Raw genomic sequence first — 20,338 nt, 5'->3', positions numbered from 1 at the left:
TAATTATATATGTTACATGTAATTTTAAGTTTTGATGGAACATAATTAATAAATCATGTTTCTTTCAGAATGAAGTACATACATGCATTATGCAATGATGTGCCTGACAATATATCTTCACAAATGAAATATCTTTCAATTTTTTTTTATAAAATTGCAGTCTGTGACTTCACATAATCAAACCTTCCAAGATTCACAACTATCTTATTCTTCTATGGATTTTTTTTAATCAAACCTTCATTTTTTTTCTGCTGTTAGGTATTAAAGGGTGAATTTCCCCTTTTTGATATATATTTAATACAAAACACAGCACAGAGGAGGATGTTCATTTGACAAGTCTCCTATGCAGAGTCTTAAGACTCTGCAAAGTCTTAAGAATCAAAGAAATTGTGTGATGTTTTCAGAAGAGTCTATCTATCAACTGGCATGGGCAACAGTAGTCTATTGATTTTACCCTTATCAATGCCGTTGAAACTCCCCCTAAAAGAAAACAACACATAATTTTTTTTTCAAGAATTACATGTACCTTAAAACCCGAAACTTCATTCACTTGGGGTTATTTCATTAATTTTGGTCCTGTGACCCATCTATTAATGTCCAGGTGTTGTCATTGAGTTCTAATTCACTCTGCCATGTGGTGGAAATTACGTTTTAGATTTCAATTGATCAAGTATGTCATGCCGTCATTAATGAAGATTATTATATTTGACTATAAAGCGACTGAGCTTGTCACTTCAGAAGTCTTGAATATTTTTTTTTCAAGTGGTTGGATTTGATTTGTTTAAATTCAGTTTACTATGTCCTAATGATTGTGTAGGTTTAATCATCAAATTCTAGTTTCACTTTTCTGCATGTACATGTAGCCTATATGAAGAGAACTTTTTTACACTGACTGTCTCGAAAGCAATAGGTGAAGTATGCCATACCATGACATATACCAGAGCTATCGTGTTGATTGAGTGAGTTCTATGGGTTGATCCCACTCAGGACTGACCCATGACCTTGATTGACCAATTAAGGTAGGAAGGTGGGAGACTGATGGGCGTTATTGATCATTAAATTCTGAAACGGAATTGCTTGATGCTCAGTGATATCTTTGTTTGCATTTGATTTGATTGTCATCGTGATGTCCCTGTCAGATTGACCTTTCACTATGTGTACATAGATGCTATAAGCCCTGACATTATTTGTATGAACGATTTGTACGTGTGTGCTGTACACTCACATGTCGTCCAGGCCGGATAGATGTACACTCTATAGCCATTTTGTTTGATACAAATAGTAATTTGTTGGCAATAATTTTCTCAGAGAATAGTGACTTTTGTCACATATATATTTGTGACAAATTTAATTTTGTATTCAGGGAATGACGTATTTCATAACATTTCTCAATTATTTTTCAGCTGCCTCGTTTAGAAACAAAGTTCTGTACAGCTTTACATATGTGGTATCTTAAGAATAAAAACCAAGGATTTTTGTCTCGCCTGCATAGCAGAGCGAGACTATAGGCGCCGCTTTTGCGACGGCGACGGCGGCGTCAACATCAAATCTTAACCTAAGGTTAAGTTTTTGAAATGACATCATAACTTAGAAAGTATATGGACCTAGTTCATGAAACTTGGACATAAGGTTAATCAAGTATTACTGAACACCCTGCCTGAGTTTCAGGTCACATGACCAAGGTCAAAGGTCATTTAGGGTCAATGAACTTAGACCATGTTGGGAAAATTATTTTCAAAATCTTAACCGAAGGTTAAGTTTTTGAAATGACATCATAACTTAGAAAGTATATGGACCTAGTTCATGAAACTTGGGCATAAGGTCAATCAAGTATTAGTGAACATCCTGCTCGAGTTTCAGGTCACGTGACCAAGGTCAAAGGTCATTTAGGGTCAATGAACTTTGGTCAAGTTGGGGGTATTTGTTGAATTACTATCATAACTTTGAAAATTTATGGATCTAGTCCATGAAACTTGGACATAAGGTTAATCAAGTATTAGTGAACATCCTGCCTGAGTTTCAGGTCACATGACCAAGGTCTAAGCTCATTTAGGGTCAATGAACTTTGGCCAAGTAGGGGGTATTTGTTGAATTACCATCATAACTTTGAAAATTTATGGATTTAGTTCATGAAACTTGGACATTAGGTTAATCAAGTACCACTGAATATCCTGTGCTAGTTTCAGGTCACATGACCATGGTCAATGGTCATTTAAGGTCAATGAACTTTGGCCGTGTTGGGGGTATATGTTAAATTACCATCCTAACTCTGAAAGTTTATGGATCTAGTTCATAAAACTTGGGATATAAGAGTAATCAAGCATCACTGAACATCCCCTGTGAGTTTCAGGTCACAAAACCAAGTCAAAGGTCAGTTAAGGTCAATAAACTTAGGCCATGTTAGGGTAATTGTTGAAGTGCCATCATAACTTTGAAAGTTTATGGATAGAGTGAATGAAATGTGGACATGGGTGTAGTTGACAGTCTTAAGTCTCCGTTCAAATGTCATTTATGGTCAATGAACGTGGTATTATGTCATTATATGAATGATGTTTTTGTGAATTATTATTTTATAGTAGTTTTCAAAGTTAGCACTGCTGCTATATTAAATTGCGTAATGCAGGCGAGACTGCCAGAGGCGTTCCACTTGTTAAAGAAATTACATCACAAATGACATTGCTAAATATGTGACACCAACTACCAGGTATACTCTCCACAACGATATTTCTACATACATGGAAATGTATATAAATGAAATGAAACATGGGTGTCAGACACATAAAGCTCATGTTAAGACACAGACATAAAGCTCATGTCAGAAACATAAAGCTCATTTTATTAATCATGAAATACCAGGAGATAAAATCTAGTTGGGCCATAAAAGAGATTAGTTTTCTGACTGTATAGAGGTTCTTTCCTATCACTTTAATAGATGTAGTTGTGCTCAAGTGAACTCGAAATGGTAAGAAATTTAAATTCCAATAAAGATTATGAAAGATTCGTATTAGAACTAGAAGCCCAATAACATTATGTAATTTAAAGGTGTATTGTGGACTCAACATTCCTAGAAATGGTAAGAAATCTATATTCAAATAAGGATTATGAAAGCTCTTTAGAGGACGATTGGATAACAAGAAGCCCAATAACATTATGTAATTCAAAGGTGTATTGTAGACTCAAAATTCCTAGAAATGGTAACAAATTTATATTCCAATAAGGATTATGAAAGCTCTTTAGAGGACGATTGGATAACTAGAAGCCCAATAACATTATGTAATTCAAAGGTGTATTGTGGACTCAAAATGTCTAGAAATGGTAAAAAAATAATATTCCAATAAGGATTTTTGTTTGGCCCCCTTTTCCCCTCCTGGACCTGGCCCTGTTGTAAAACTAGATCCTAGTATTGGTCAAAGTGAAAAGTTGTCATACAGTTTCTCCTCTTCCCCTTTCACATTCCCTTTCTCCCCTTCTTCCCTTTTCCATTTCCCCCTTTTTGATAATTGGCTTCCTTCACTGCCAAAGATTCTTGCAGGTAGAGATATTTAGCAACATGAATGTGCAGATGTGGGTGATAGATAAAGATTAAAGTTCTTTCATAGAATATCAGTCTGTCAACAAATCAATAAAACTATGAAAATGCATGCATGTGAACATGAAAAATGCAGGTGCTATTACATGTACATATCAAACTGTTATCAGGAAAATGAATTTTTGCTCAAATAAGCAAACAATCATACTAAAACAGATTATGATGGAAGCCTGAACCTTGTTAGACACTGTTCTCTTTACAATCCTAAAAACTAGTTTACTGGAAACCAGTTTGGAAGATCGCTTTGCTAGCATTCCCATTTGATCACCCAAAAGTGGTTTTCAAAACCACGTCGTGGCCGCTACACGGAAAGCAATCTTGTTGCTATGCGTACGCTCTCAGTTTCGCACGAAACTGAAACCGCAGCATAGGCATTCTACACACAACATGTGCGAAGATCGCTTCTAAAGAACAGTTGTGTCCTCACTTGCGCTAAAACCAGTTTAACGAGGCAAAGCAATCTTAAAAACTACATCGTGAGGTGGGTTTTTTTTACCGGTTTGGAAGATTGCTTCAAAGGCCGCTTTGACCGTTCACATTACACGCTAAACTAGTTTCCAGTAAACCAGTTTTAGGTCAGTAAAGAGGACAGGGTCTTGGTTAAGTAAATGTATACATGTAATTTTAAGTTTAATTTGATGGTGAAAGGTCAAGGTGTATATTTCACATAGTGCAAATTTGAACTGATTTCACTGCTCTCTTATCTTTTAATTGTTGGTGTAGGATTTGAACTTACAGAGCTAGGACAACCTCAAGGTGGAGGATGTATTCCAATGTTGAACAGAGAAAAAAAAGCAGGGAAAATTACAAGAGGGCTCGGGGCGATTCTGCCTCCGAAATGCTCATAAGAGTCAAGGAAACTAGCCCTGGAAAATCCCCATTCAGTGCAATGTTAACGCTTCTCTAATGTTGCAGATTTAGCCAGTAGGTTGTGGAAATCCTCATTCATTATAACGTTAAAGCTAATCCAATGTAGCAGGTTTATGCAGTAGGTTGCAAATGTCCCCATTCACTACAATGTTGAGATTTAGTTGCAGATTTAGCCAGTAGGTCGTGACAAGTAGCACCCAAAAAAAAAAAAAAGTAAAATTTTTTTTACCAGGTAAAAAGAAAGAGTGAATATGTTGCTCTGTTCATGACTATTTGTAATATAGGATAATGTATAACATTCTTGACAATGAGACACTCCTCTAATCTTTCCAACATTTTTTGTATTTCCTGTGCAGAAATCCGTTCCTTGGCAACGACAGAGGGTGACGAAGAGTTGATTTCCATCGTTGATCAGTTCATTAAAGGAAATGTTGATGAAATCACCAGCACATCTGACTTCTGTCAACTTCCATTCATGAAGGTTTGTCATTTCCATCCATTTCTTCCATGATAAAACACATTAGTAATAAATATAACGCAGTTATTGCGCTGGATACTTATCATATTATTACCCCTGCTTTAGCTGAGCTGCCGTATAGGCGCTAAAGCATTCAAGGAATAAGTCCTACTGGGTACCCTTTCATCTATAAACCCTGGGGCCCATATTCTGAAGTCAGGTTTAGCTTAGACCATGGTCTAACTCTGTGCTAAAATTGTGGAAAGCAAAAAGTGTCAAAATTTGTATTTGTATTATGTTTACTGTGCTCTTTCCTGATTCATCGATGGTGAAGACAATAATCTATTTATACTTCCTACACAATTGTGAATGATTTGAGAGCCAAATGAGCTGAAATATTATATCTCTACTGTTAGTGATTTATTGGCTATCCATACTTAAATCACAATTGTAAATCTGACTTTTAGTTAAACCCGACTTCAGAATATGGGCCTGGGTCAATAATTGAAATGAAATAAAGAGTCAGTTGTACCCTATGATGATAATAAGATGCCTTATTCTGATGTGTGGTGGACAAGGAAATAACCATGTTTCTCTTTCCTCTCTTCTTCACATTCTCTCTTCCCATTCATCCTCTTCCTTTCTCACTCTTGTCTTTCTCTGACCTTTGACCTTCATCTTTTGAAATATGGCTTTTCTTGTTATTGGCCACAGTGTTGAGGTTGATATCTGAGGGTGCAATCATTAACATTATTTGCAGGATTTAATTTTAAGAAAACAACAGTTATACGTAACTGCTATGGAAAAGTATTCTGTAAACATGAATGACCTTGATTACATTGTATTATTTTATTTTCAGTTGGAGGTGATCTCTAACAAATCCTCCATCTCGCTGAGTGATCGTCAGATCTTTGAGGCTGCTGTAGAATGGGTTAGAAGAACAATGAAAGGAGGAATAGAGCTTTCAGAACTCATCAGTGAAGTAAGTCATGGGAATGATGGTTTTAATAATCCTAGTGAAATCATCATGGTGGTGATGGTGGTGGTGATGTGGCTAGTGGCGATGATGAAAGCGATGGTGGTGGTGGTGGTTGTGATGGTAATGATAGTAGGTAGTTTTCGCATTTACTACGAGGAGACTCTACAACCCATTGATTCCTTTAAAAAGGCAATTAAAATCACAACTGAGAACTGAGAGGCTTTTGTCGAAAGTAAGTGGACTGGGACAGCAGATCCAAAGAATTGCAAATATGTCGTTGTCCAGAGTCGAATTGCGATGCTGTCCCAGTCCACCAACTTTCGACAAAAGCCTCTCAGCTCTCCATTGTGATTTGACTTGCATTTTCAAAGGAATTGGTGCGTTGTAGAGAATTTCTGATGGTGGTAGTGATGGGGCTGGTAGAGATGATGATGGTGGTGGTTGTAGCGGTGGTGATGATGGTAGTGGTAGAAGTGGTAGTTGTGGTGGTTCAGATGGTAGTAAAGATATGATGGTGATGCTGATAGTGATGATGATGGTGGTGGTTGTGGTAGAGATGATGATAGTGTTGATGGTGATGGTTGTGGTGGTTCAGATGGTAGTAAAGATGATGGTGATGGTGACAGTTGTGAGGGTGTTGGTGAAAACGTTGGTCATGCTGGTGTTGATGTTAGTAATGATGATGAAACTGTTCATAATGGCATAAGTCCTTGATTCTTATTGGTTAGTACCACATCTAGGTTCTAGAAAACTAACAACCCTCCAAATTTGGAAACAGGTTGAAGTAGTGTATTTATAGATTTGGCTTACTATTCTACATTTGTACAGCTTTGGAATGTGTTTTGTTTACTTTGAGAAAGATTAACTCAAATCTAGTGTAGAGTATTCACATACAATGTTGAAAAAGAGTTTCTGTAATGTTTTCACTTAATATGGAACTAACTTTTTAAAAAATCCATCTTGATAATTTGCAACTTTTCCCCATTACAGCCTCAGACTCTTCTCCTCTCTGGCAACAACCTCCTCAAGAACATCACAGAGGTCGACGAACTCTCCTCGGAGGTCATGGACACCTATGACATCGACGTGTCAAAGGTCGGAGTATATACGCCTGATAAGAAGAGCGGAAGGGTAGGGCACCAGAACGGGAGCGGAAACGGTCACAGTAGTAATGGAAGCACCACGCCTAGGAAGCTTATCATGACCCCTGGGGACGCTCCTAAACAATCCAAGGTGGCCCACAAGAAGTGGAAAGTCATTGCTTCAACTTCCATGGCAGGTAGGATCAGTTTACAATGACATTGACATTCTTTGTAGGGTTGCATTGCAGGATAGATCATGTAGATGGGGTTTATGATGCAACAGCACGATGTGGCTAGTCCTGGTAAATTTCTCGCCAATTCCTTATTGATGTAGTAGCTATTGCCTTTTGAGTCAAAAGAGAGATACACAGAATGTTGCCTTGGTATTTCTGAATGTTCTTTGAGGGGATGCATGTTGGTACAGGTCACATAGAGGTAGTTCACAGTTCACCATTTGGTTAGCCATGAAAAGGACTCCCTACAGGATGGATTGGAGAGAAGTTGATGAGAAATTGAGTAGGAATCAAAAAGCAAGAATGTACTCGATTAGAGAGAGAGTATTTGAGATAAGGACTGTAAAGCAGATGAGATGTGATGACTTGGAGCAGGGGGAGAGGAGATGAAATGAGGAGTCTCATCATTCTGAGCGGAGTGACTGCCCATAATCAGGATTTGATCTTTATATTTTTAACTGATTCATTTATTCTCCTTGATTCTAGATGAGCACTATGTTGCCCTGACTGTTCTTGACAATCAGCTAGCCACCCTGGTGCTCTACGAGAAGCGCATCAAACCAAAGCACAAACACCGTCCATCCCGATCTTTCTCCATTGAGAAGGATGCCCTTCATCCAACCCTGTCTTCGATGAAACTACCTCGCTGTGCTGTCGGCATTGCAGAGTTTAAGGGAAGGCTCATCGTTGCAGGTAAAGTGTTAAAACAGATAATGCTTTATAAAATGTGTTTTATATTAAAATGTCAATATTGTAAATGATTTTATAATAATTTTTTTTGTAGTGCCAACACTTTAGTGGGTTATATCACTCTGAGTCTTGCAAAAGGTGAAGGAAGTTGTACGGCCAAGACCATTGCAAATAGAGGTGTAATCAAATGTGAATTAAAAAAAATTGCATGACAAATGATTTTCAGAACTGTATTTCAGAACTCTTTCTGTAACCAGACCTTGTTGTGGAAGAGTAAACAAAGAGTGGATGGAGTTATTTATGCACAGCTGTTTTCTTGCTACAGTGATTATTCTGTTATTGTATTAACTATGAATTTTTTTCTTGTATCCAAAGAAATGGCCTGTCTAGGTTTTTGCCATTAATTAATGATTATACTGAAAATTGGGGTAAATGTCCCTTTCATATTATAAAAAGATGTTTCTTTAAATATTTCGAAACCTTTTTTTTTCTTTTTTTTAAATTCAAATTAACAAAAAGTTTTTTTTTAATTCAACATGAGATTTCCACATGGCAAGCATATCTTTCACAACATTGGGGTACCTCTCCTTCCCTTAGACATTTCATGGTTAACACGTTAAGTTCATTTTCTTCTAATCATTCACAGGTGGCTACAACCAGGGCAAGTTTCACAGTACAGTGGAGGCCTTTGACCCTACTACCAACAAATGGGAGTTCTTGAGTCGTATGTATGGACCAAGAGGGCGCTTTCAGCTGTGTCCAGTCAACGGTGTCCTGCTTGCCATTGGTGGCTCTGATGGTAACTGTGAACTGAAGTCTTGTGAAAGCTTTGATACCTTGACAAAGTGGGTTAGAGCTCCAGATATGCCAGGTGCAAGAACGTGTTTTGGTGAGTACTTGGTTTGGCCTTGAAGCCTGATCCTCAAAGCATAAGATATTATATATACATGTACAGGTGAATCTTATAAGTCAATCTCTTAGGATCACAGATATCTGTTTGAATTAGTTAATGTAGAAACAAATGTTTTGCAGGTTAGGTCTGAAAGATACTGACTTAACTGGCTTACTTGATTGTTTGAAGATAGGAAGGCCTTCTTACGCAGACTCTTAGATCAAATTGTATTCTGTAGGATGTATTTGAACAGTGAAAATCATTTAACATTACAGTATGTTTTTCTGGTTTTGCCTTTTAATTTCTTGCTATAAAGTTTAATAGCTGTAATGAATCCGGAGACTAGGAAGCCTTTGGTCCAGTGTCTATTCAAACTGAATGGTATAGGAAGTAGCAGTATGAAGTAAGAGATTAACTTGAAATTCCATCTCCCTTTTATAGCATTACTGGTATGATTGTTCATTGATTCCATAATATTTGTTGAACTTGTATTATATCTTTAAGTTTAATTTGACATTCTTCTTTCAGGTGCAACTATGGTGGATAATAAGGTGTATGTGATTGGTGGTGCTAGCGGTAGCCAGGGTACAAAGGATTGCTTGAGATACGACCCATCCAGCTCAACATGGTCATCCATTGCCCCTCTCAATGAAGGTATGCTAAATTATGAGAAAGTTGAGATTTTGAAAGGTGTAAAATGATTTAATGTTAGCTTTCCTATTATTTCAGAAAAACATTTTAAGTGAGTCTACTGCAAAAGAAAGCTCTTCAAATCCCCATCAAAATGTGCTCACTTTAGGTGTTGAGAATTGTGTTATTAGCGCCAAACATCCAGTGTAATTTTATCTGTGGTCCCATATACTTCCTCCTGTGTGTGCTGCAATAATCTTATGGGAAATGTTAGTGAATCGGTAGAATAAAGAAATATATTTAGATATATTTATGTTTATTACTTATAAATTTATAAAAACAATTTTCTTGACATGAAAATTACATGTTCAGGGGAGCATTGCAGGAAAGGTTTACATTTTTTACTTTCAACGCAACTTCATAAATAAATCCCAAATATGCTCCTCTGGAGTTGGGTCAATATCAAAACGGCTCTGTTCTTTTCAATAGTCTACAATACAAGACTAGTAAACTAAATTAATCCCTTAAGCAATACAACAGTTTGTTGGTATTCATTGGAATGAATTGTACAGAAACTTGATGGAAAAAATGCAAATATAGGAATTAAAATAAATTCAAACCTCATAATGGCTAAAATTCACGTAGGGACACCACTTACTAGAACAAAACCAACCGTTCCTACTTTTTCAACTTTTGGGGGCCTTATTCATTTTCAAATTGGATATAAGGCACAAGTAATTAACAAAGCTTGGGAATTTCTTTCCACACACCAGGTCGTGCTCAGGTTGGAGTTTGTTCTGCTAGAGGACATATCTATGCCATTGGTGGATCAGATGCCTGGAATTGCTACAATTCTGTAGAGGTCTACCATCCTGATGAAGACCAGTGGAAGTATCTATCACCCATGAAGACCTGCAGGAGGGGTGCTGGCACTTGTACTCTGGAAGGTAAGATCTTAGGGGTGCCTGGCCAGCTTCTGTCGGGCCAAACAAATGCTTATTGTCTCTTGGTTAGGAAAAGTAATTTCAAGGCTCTGATCTTCAACATCTTTGTGGTAATTGATGAATTTGATCTCCAAAATGAATTCGAATCGCCCTTCCCCCCCCCCCCAATTTTTTTTTTTTTAAAGTTTTGCAAGAATCCTCCATTTTGAAAGGGGCAGTCATAAGAGCAAGAAGAAGAATCCAATAGCATGACTTTCCTAGTTCGCAGTGTATGGTCCGGTAGTCTTAAAGATACAGACACCCAATACCGAGATTAAAGTAAAGCAGTGAGATTAGTTTATCTATTTTGAGGGTTTTCTTAAGTTTTTCACCCATGTCTCAGCCTTGGAGACATTTCCCTTCAAGACAGTGACTGAAACAAAGTCACATCACTAGACAATCAAATCCGCTGTCTTTAGAGATTGCCTCAAGATCATATTTGTTATTTTCATTTGTATATGTGCCTTTTTTTTTTAAATTCTAGGTAAAGTTTATGCAGTTGGAGGTAGTGATGGTCAAACAGTGCTGGACACCGTAGAATGCTATGACCATGAGAGGGAAGAATGGGCCCCCGTAGCCAGTATGGCCACGCCCCGCGTCAACGTGGGTGTTGGTGTCATCGACGGCAAGATCTACGCCGTCGGAGGCTTCAGTGGCAAGGAATTCCTGAACAGCGTGGAACTGTATGATCCCATGCAGAATCGTTGGTATCAGACTGCTAGGCATCTCAGAGCGCCAGTAACAGCCTCTCCACCTCTTTCTCCTGTCATGTCATCCCCTCATAACGGAGCTGCTAAGGCAATTGTACCCCAGGAGCACAGTAATGGCAATGGTGCCACCAGCACCACCAACGGCAAGAGTTCTTCTACCAATGGCAAGATTGCCGCTGACAACATTGAAACCTTGACCTTGCCCGTTGCATAGAAACTGTGTCACTTCCAAGACGCATTTCTGGAGAAGCAGTTGTAAGTCAAGGCCATTCTAACCACCTTGGTCAGTGTATGTAGTGTAGTTTTAAGTGTGGGTATTACCGAACATGAAAATGAACATGTGGGACCATCCACCTTGATATGTTTCTAGGTACCTCATTGGTCAGGGTATGATAAAGAAACTGCAAAACTTCTCCAATTTTAAAACAACAAGACATAATAAAAACATATTTTCCAACAGATTTTAAAGATTAATTTGTTGCCAGTGTCAGATATTTCCCTCTTTATATTTTATCTCAGCTGTCATTTTAAGCTTTGATGATTTTTTTTTCTTGTTTCCTCTCCATATTAATCAAATGTGTGTTTTCATTGGTTTCTATTGAATGTCAAAACTTTTTTCATGGATTTAAGGTATTCTACTACAAAATAAGCGTACCTAGTTATTTGAAAAGAACACAGATACGTGAAAAGTGCTTATTGTTAAGTGTTACGAGTTGACCTAATATGAGTGGAAAATCAGACATGGTTTCCCATTTCAAATGAGAATTTCAAATTTGTAGAGACATTCAACAAGAATTCTAAAGGCCCAAATTTGATATCTGTCTTACGTTTCATGCAATGCAACATGATCATCTTGAGTGACTTGTTTTCTTAGCAGCAAAGTTTTGATCAGTCATTTCTATATCCATTAGTCATATATTGGTTTGCATATTCAGGCTTTATTAATATGATTTGGGGTGATATTAGAGTTTATATAGGAACTTTTCAACATGCTTTATTCCGAGATGTTCTAACTAAAAAAAAAAAAAGGTTATGTGAACTTCATGTAAGTCTGTATCACGGCGCTGGTTTGCAGTGAAAACTAAAAACTATTTTATGAGAAAATGTTTGTACATATTGATTAACAAATCATGTAATTTACTATTTCTGTATGGCAGGTTGTTGTATGTGAAAATCATGTACTTTTGAGATTCATATCGTGGACTGCACAGATGACAATTCTATCATCTATTTTTTTTTCTTAACAAAATTAAGTACTTCTCAAAACAAATTATTAAATGAACTTCAATGAAGCTCTTATATTGTGATTTGAAACTTCATATAAATCTGCTGAAGTATTTTCCTTGCCAACTATAAGAAGTATTTCAATGCAAGTTGTTCAATCCTGAATAGCATGTAGAAGACCAATCCAAAGTTGTCCATCTATGTTGTGTGCTTTATTATTACTTTGACGTAAGATTTTGAATCCTTCCTCAGTTTTTGTTATAACTACAGTTGCACGATTACCATTTATTTCCTTTATGCTTTCATGTAAAACTTTGCTGACTTTTTTGTAATTTTTGTTTAAGGACTGGGTATAATGTAACCCCCTTACCGCTTTTACAACATCATTTTCTTGAGTACTTGTGTTTACATCATTGTCTTAAGGTTCCAAGGCATATCTTCTGTGTAGCTGTCGTGTTTAATATCAAACAAGACTGCCATCCCGTGCTGTGTTTTTGTGAATCTTATTTTTCATACATTAACAATATTCTCTACTATGATAGTACCTTGGGTTGTCTTTTATTAATACTCAACCGGAATTTCTTAAAAATCAAAATATTCTGATCAATCTAAATAGTGAATACATTTGAATTGTCAAATTTGAGGTGGAAAAAGTGACAAAATGTGATAACTATGAATTATTTTGTATTCTAAATTGTTATTTTGTTTAAATACCTTTATGGCATGGACTATGTTATGCAGTTATTTATTTACTGCTGGTCGGTGAACGTGGAATATTATTTGGAAAATGAACTTTCTTTGGAAATTTGATAACCTATATTCTATTTGGGAATTCTATTTTCATCATTAATCCATTTGCATTTTATTTATTCCATCCAATATTATCCCATTTTCATTTCATTTAAGGACTTTAAGTCCCGTTGTTTGTGAATTCTATGAAAGACATTCATTTCTCTCTTTTGTATATCTTTCATTTTGTGTCTTTCAATATTTTAAATTGTATCCGTCTTTTTAATAGAGACTTCAATTGATAATTTTGGTCAGATAAGTTGTATCTAAAATTGTGAAGATTACTGTTCAATTAAAATGTAAGAAAATTAGACCTTGTGCTGTAGGTGCTATTTGAGGGACATGATTAATACCTAGTGGTGCTAAGTATTAATACCTTAATCTGTAATTTGAGAACCTTCTATTTCAATGCACTTATTGTATTGAGTTGTCATTTGTGATACAGCGAATGAATGTTTCAACAAACAACAGGAATTGTGTAAACTTAATCCAGATGGAGGCTGAATTTATTTGCTTTTTATGGAGGGGAATTATCACTCACCATGCGCCGAGTTGCGTAAGATGGCTTTCATGAACAACAAGCTTTAATTTATTCTGTTGTAGTAGGGCAATTCAATAAAATATGTACGTCTGAACCCATGTATATGGGACCTTCATGAAATATTCTGTCTCTAATTTCTGGTTCTTCTGACAGTCTGTTATGTTGTCAAATGACCATAACTTGGTCAGTTTATGAAGTGAAGTAAAAATTAAGAAAAATGGGGGTTGGACGTACAAACAGGTAGAATATTATATGGAATAGCCCAGTCTCCTTATAAAAATGAAAAATTTGTTCTACAAGTTTGCAAAATATGATATCTGTTCATGTGGGACACCAGGTGCCTGTCACACGAGACTTGACAATTGATTGTAAGGTTGAATTATTGATTGCGCATAATGATAAATATAATCAATCATAATAGCAGCCCTATATTCAAATGCTAAGTTATGTGTTACAGGCCCCTACCTATCATCACATGAATATCTATATTTCTTTGATGATTTTCTTTTGGGAGGGGAGGGGGGTGCTGGTTTCATGGTGTGCTTTTTTTTTCTTTTAATAAGAAAACATTTAAATTTGATATTTCAAAATAATTGTTGAAATGGTAACTGAAATTGCCTAGCAGCTGTTTGGTATTGAATAAGAAGATAGTGTAATTGATTATTTACTAGTAGTAAGAAAGGATAAAGGTGTTTCTGATATTATTTCACCTTAACCATTCAAAATGATGTATTGTGAAGACTAATTGTATCTTGTTCAAACTGTGAACTATTAATCTGTCATGACATTGAAAGAAGAAAATTGAATTATTTCAATACAAGGCAGCAGAGTATGCCAGTTATAAATGTGACATAGAAAACCTATTATTTTTCTACAAGTTCAAGACATTTTGTGATGCTGTGATGTATTAAAAATAAATGAAGCATTAGATTATGATGGTGATGAATGTTATGAGATACAGATATATTGTTGAAAAGAAATTCTGACAAATAGTATTACTTGATTTATGTGAATATTAATCTATGTGCTTGGTCCATGAGTGAAATATCACATCATGGGTTTAAAAAATGTGTATTTACTTTTGTCTATATTGTGTGAGGAATATTGATATTTTGAGAGAAGGTTGAAATTATTAAAAACTATTGTGTTTATTTGAATAGTAAACACAAATTATGCAGATGTTGATTAAAAATAAATATAAGACTGCTATATATTCATTAGAATGTGTTGAATGCTAATATGCACTGTGAAGAGGGGTTAGTGGGCCTCAAGATTTGGTCAATATTTTATTCATATGTATTTGTATTGCTAAGAGCAACTGAGTGTGTAGGTAAACTATGTACCCCATCCTTCCAAAACCAATATATTGTAGATATATTTTCATTCTTGACAAATGTGGCCCTTGTTCTCTGTGAATATGAACTTGTATGAGATAAAATGATCGGTACATGTTATAAATGATAGAAATTAATCATGATAGACATAATTTTCAATTGATGAATACTCACGGCGTTCATTATGTGGAAAGTTTTATTTTCAACTGTGGTGTATTTCATTACTTGTGAATCATTGTACTGCTTTATGTGTTTGATTGCAAGCCACTAGTACTCGACCTTAAAGGTATATTTTCAGTCAGGGAAATTAAAGTGAGGTGAATTGTCCATTCCTCAATACTTAATGTATGATTCCTAATTGACTTATTTCCAAGTATTTAAGGCATGCTATTTAGAACAAAGCTTAGTCAAAGATTTAATGGATTTTTAAATCCTTCCCTTGAAATTTACGAGACTTTATGAAATTCCGATAAAATTACATTATCAATGCACTCTCTTAGATCAGAGAACTTTTATCAATGCAAATCTGTTAGAAACCCTTTTGAGGGAGCAGTTTTATCTTCTTTTTCTTTGTTATTTAAAAAAAGAATAATACTTTACATTTTCATTAATGCAACTTCATTTTGTTTATATATTGTTAATTTTATTTTTGTTTTTGTTTGAAATTATTTTCCTTGTTTTGATTTCTTTCTTGTATTCTGCTTTGTGAGTGAATTCCATTTATTTGAGAGTGATTCTAATTCATATTTTGACTGATATTCAATCACGGTTTGTTTGTTTTTTAGTTCATTCATTAAGAATTGCAAAGTCTTATCCCAAGAAGTGATACAGAAAATTATAGTTAATGCCTGTATTTCGTTATGATCAGGGGCCTGTTTCATAAAACTTGTTATACTGACAAATTTGCAATAACAGTTTAAAGCTACTGAAATCCTTCAATTTGATTGGCTAGTAGTAAACTTCTGATTGGAAATTGTGCATTTGTCATTATAACAAGTCTTAATGAAACAAGACCCAGGATGACATCTAATTTGACCTGCCTGATCATGTTTGTTGACTTCAAAGAGTATCAAGGTTGACACACAAATATTGTTGACTGAAGGTCAGTTCAGATATCCCTATTTCATGATTTTGTAAAATAAAAAAAATTGAATTATGGGTTCAATAAAATTATTTGTTTGAAGGCAAAATTAAGAACCAAATGTTTATGATACGAGTCATTTGTTTTTGTATTCTCTTTTGCAATTGAATGTCATCTTACCAAAGCCTATAATGCATGTAAATCCATACATACATTCATACACATGGTCATAGTGTGTGTAGTAATACTAAGAAGACATTTATTTTGATGTCTTTAGACTTGGGGGATCAGCATGCAAATTTGCACACATGTTGCTCATGATCACTAAAGTTCTTCATTGATTGTGCTAATACAAATTCATGACTTAATTTTTTTTTGTAGGAGGGGGTTGCTGTAACTACTAGATAATCCTTCCGATAGGCTAATTGTTGAACTTTTTATTGTTTTCAACCAATTGCTTTTAAAAAAGCATGTATTTTTACTACTAGTATTTTAAAACAAAAAAATAATTATGCATTTATATTTTTCAGTTTAAAACTGATTTATATTAAAGACAATCACATTTTTTATGTGAAACTTTGGAATCAAATAGACAAAATTTAGTCTCTAAAAATGTTAAACCAAAAGACATGAAACATAGCAGGAGTTTTTAATGTTTTAGATTTATTTTGGAAAATGTTGATCGGGAGGCCTCCCCCCCCCCCCCTCCATCTTTTTAACATTCAATGAATAAAAGAAAATCTCTGCCTGCCTTAAAAGGGGGAGTCCAAAATGACAAAGTGGTTTGAATAAAAACAGAAAAATTAAAAAATTAAGTTATGACCAAAAAAAATCCAAGAACAACAGTTGCCAATAATTTTTTTTCTACTTAGTGTTACATGTAAGCAACTTCCCCAATTTTCATATACATTCCATAAAACGCAATTTTCTCAAACATTTTTTTAATTGTGTATCAATATATCATCAGATGCATCAGGTGAGATGAATGGGTACCCGGTAGGAAGAAATTCCTTGAATGCTTTGAGCGCCTAGGCAGCCCAGCTAAAGCCGGGGTAATAATAATAGCAGGGCCCGCTGGGAGAACAGTTTTTGGAACTGAAGCAGCTTCCCTGGGTAAATATACCTGTATTATTATTATTATTATTATCAATTCATACATATAAAAGGGAAGTATATTCCAGTCATGAACTTGATCCCTTGAAAGATTGTTATTTATATATGTAGGCTTATACATGCATATACAGTGCGTCTAAAAAAAAACTATACACTTTTGAAATGGCTGCCAAACAAAAAATATGTCACCTTGGGGAAAAATACCTATATATATGGAAAGCCAATAAATTAAACTTTCAAATGACACCAAAAAGTTGGAAAACTATTCATGCTTGAGTGAGCACTACCCACTTAAACAAAGGGTATGAAAATTAGGGTGGGCATGAATTAGCCTTCCAATTTCTTTCAGTTTTTGAGAAGCGAGTCCCCTGGAACTTGCAAAGTTTAGGGTAATGTGATAAATTAATGATCAATCATTATTAATTTAGGTTCTTAGAGCTAATTTCAATAATTATCCAATTTAAATTTATGCATGAGTGAACATGAATTACATTTTTTAGTGCATCATTTTGACCTTTTCACGTGGATCTCAGCAATGTGTTAATGGGAGTCACAATAGGGATGAGATATGACTTAGGCGGGGGAAGTAGGTTGATGGGACAAAGGCCAACAGAACAAGCCACCCCCCCCCCCCCTCTCTCTCTCTCTCTACCCCTTCTTCCCATCCTGAGAGACTAGCCTTTGCTAGGGCGAGCAGGAATTAGCCTTCCAGTTTTGTTTAGTGGTGAGTCCTTTGGAACTTGCCAAGTTAAAGGTGTCATGCTAAATTATTGATGAATTGAGATCAGTTTTTTATTTTACTTAGGCTAATTTCATGAGTTACTAAATTGAAATGCAGTGCATGAGTAAACAGGAATTTTAATTTTAGTGTAGCATTTTAAGTTTATTATGTGGATCTTAGCAAGTGTGCTTGTGAGAGTCAGAGTAATGTGATGGTACCTGTTGCATGCAAGGGGGGTCAGCAGTGGCGTAACAGGCGGGGGGGGGGGCAGGGGGGGCAAGTTGCCCCCCCCCCTGGCGAACTTCACCGGGAAAATAAAAGAAAAACGGGAAAAAGAAAAAAGGAGGGAGAAAGAAAGGGAAAGGGGAAAAGGAAAGGAGGAAAAGAAAAGGGAAAAGGGAAAAGAAAACGAAGATTTTTTTTAAATGGAAATTAAGGAAAGTAGGAAAATGTACGAAAGAAGAACATTTGAGAAAGAACAAATCATTCCGAAATAGGCCTATGTATAATGCATTAGCACGTTGGAAATAAATTAAAAGATGACAAAATGGCAAACAATATAGCGGGAAACGAAGGTAGAATGTAATTAGTCAAAAGCAAAATTGGAAAACAAACAAAAGGGACAAGAAAAAAAAAACAATAACACGACCGGGCTGCCGATGATTAAAATTAAAGAGCGGGAAGAAAGATGGACTGCATACAACATTGTGCTATAATCTTGCTAAATTTTATGCAAATAAGCTACCGGGGCTTTGCCCCAGACCCCACACAGAAGGGGCTCTTCATTTATAAGTTAAAATGGCTCTATGACGCCCCCGTTCAATCACTGGCATACAGGAGGGGGAGGGGTCTTGGTTCCACACCCAAGAGGAAATAAAAGAAATTATAGGAAACAACGTATAATGGAATGAATGGAAACAATGAAATGTGTTATATGCTGAATATAATGGAAAATCTATCACATAATTAGAATTTAATTTCAATAGGCATTTTTTTCCAGCTCGCTATGCACGCTGGCGACTTTTTAAAAATTTTCCCCACATTACTATGTTTTGCCCCCTCAAAATATTTGGTTCATTACGCAACTGGGTTGAATAAATGTGTAGTGTAAAAGCTATATTCTGTATATGCCCGCGATCTGATTGAAATAGCGGCAATCTGCGAGATTTAAATGGTTTTGATATCAAGAAGTTCCGGGGGCTCCGCCCAGGACCCCAATCGCACAGCACTGCGTATGAAAGGGTTGGGCCATGGCCCCAAAAGTTCTACAAACAAGAACAAACAAAAAAGGAGGAAAGAAAAGCAAAGGAAAAGTGTAGGATATGATTTTATTTACTGAATAAAGTGTCAAAAAATAGCTCAAAGTTAGATTCTCATGATAAGGTGATTTTTTCTCGCTCGCTTCGCTCGCTCGGGACTTATATAGAGCAACTTTTTAGCACATGTGCTATACTGCGCACCTCGTTTTCTTTTTTTTACTCTTCACGCTACTGCCGCAAAGAATCCTGTTCACAGTGGCGTACAGACCACAAAAAAGGAATCTAAAGAGAGAAAAGTGAAATATATTATTTTCTGGATAATCATGTCAAAATCTATCACAAAATTGGATTTTTGTATTAAAAAGGTCAACATTTTTGCTCGCTCGCTTCGCTCGCTCGCAACTTTCTTTTAAAGATAAATTCTGCCCGATACGCGATATCTGGCCTTCTCAATATAGTCGCCTCATCACACCATTATCATGATTATGCCTGTTCATACCATGATATGACCGGGAAATTTTTGGCTCTCGCCCCCCTGGCCACCGACCCCTGTTACGCCGCTGGGGGTCAGATAGGGTAAGACTGGGTTAAACAGTTAAAAGGGTGTTCTTCTTCTTTGTTTTCTCTTACAAATTCCCTCCCCTTCACCCCCTCTTTCTTTCTCCTGGATCATGGTATTCAAAACTTAAATGCTAAGTGACTGATGGTTGATGGGTCTTTCATTTTCCATTGAATGATTCTAAGAAATTTACTAATTATGATGATTTATGAATTCATTGAAAAAGCTGAATAATTGATTGATAATTTATTGAAAAAGCTGAATGTTTAATTGATCACATTGATTTACTAACAAATTGTTGATCAAATGGTAAAAGTTGATGACCGAATTCTCAAAATTTATCAAATTGACAGTCCGCTCTGGACTTTATGCGTACATGTAATAGCATTCAGTCTCGATCTAAGGGAGTCTAAACATTCTGTTGACCTTTTACCCATTAGCTTACTTCACCCATTTAAGTCCTATCTCACCCCTATTCTCCTTACTTCAATGAACACACTGCTGAGATCCACATGATAAAAAGTTAAAATGCTGCACTGAAGATTACAACTGACACTCACTCATGCATGAAATTTCAATAGTAATTCATGAAATTTGCTCTA

General features: G+C 35.8%; 1 protein-coding gene across 4 annotated transcripts in view; it reads left to right on the top strand.

Annotated features, from left to right (window-relative positions):
* LOC129278035 (influenza virus NS1A-binding protein homolog) overlaps nt 1-16,205 on the top strand; it is a 36,307-nt gene extending 20,102 nt beyond the window's left edge. For all 4 annotated transcript variants that reach the window (XM_064110094.1, XM_064110095.1, XM_064110097.1 and 1 more), the window contains exons 5-12: nt 4,816-4,940; nt 5,776-5,898; nt 6,886-7,174; nt 7,697-7,903; nt 8,547-8,789; nt 9,321-9,446; nt 10,196-10,369; nt 10,890-16,205. In XM_064110094.1, coding sequence (XP_063966164.1) covers nt 4,816-4,940; nt 5,776-5,898; nt 6,886-7,174; nt 7,697-7,903; nt 8,547-8,789; nt 9,321-9,446; nt 10,196-10,369; nt 10,890-11,329 — 1,727 coding nt within the window. In that variant the 3' untranslated portion in view covers nt 11,330-16,205. The remainder of the gene's footprint in view (nt 1-4,815; nt 4,941-5,775; nt 5,899-6,885; nt 7,175-7,696; nt 7,904-8,546; nt 8,790-9,320; nt 9,447-10,195; nt 10,370-10,889) is intronic.
* Nucleotides 16,206-20,338: the final 4,133 nt, after the last annotated feature.

The sequence above is a fragment of the Lytechinus pictus genome, chromosome 15 (assembly GCF_037042905.1).
Source record: "Lytechinus pictus isolate F3 Inbred chromosome 15, Lp3.0, whole genome shotgun sequence".
NCBI classification, from domain to species: Eukaryota; Metazoa; Echinodermata; class Echinoidea; order Temnopleuroida; family Toxopneustidae; genus Lytechinus; species Lytechinus pictus.
Note: the sequence above shows the minus strand (reverse complement) of the source record. Positions and strands in the feature narration are given on the sequence as shown.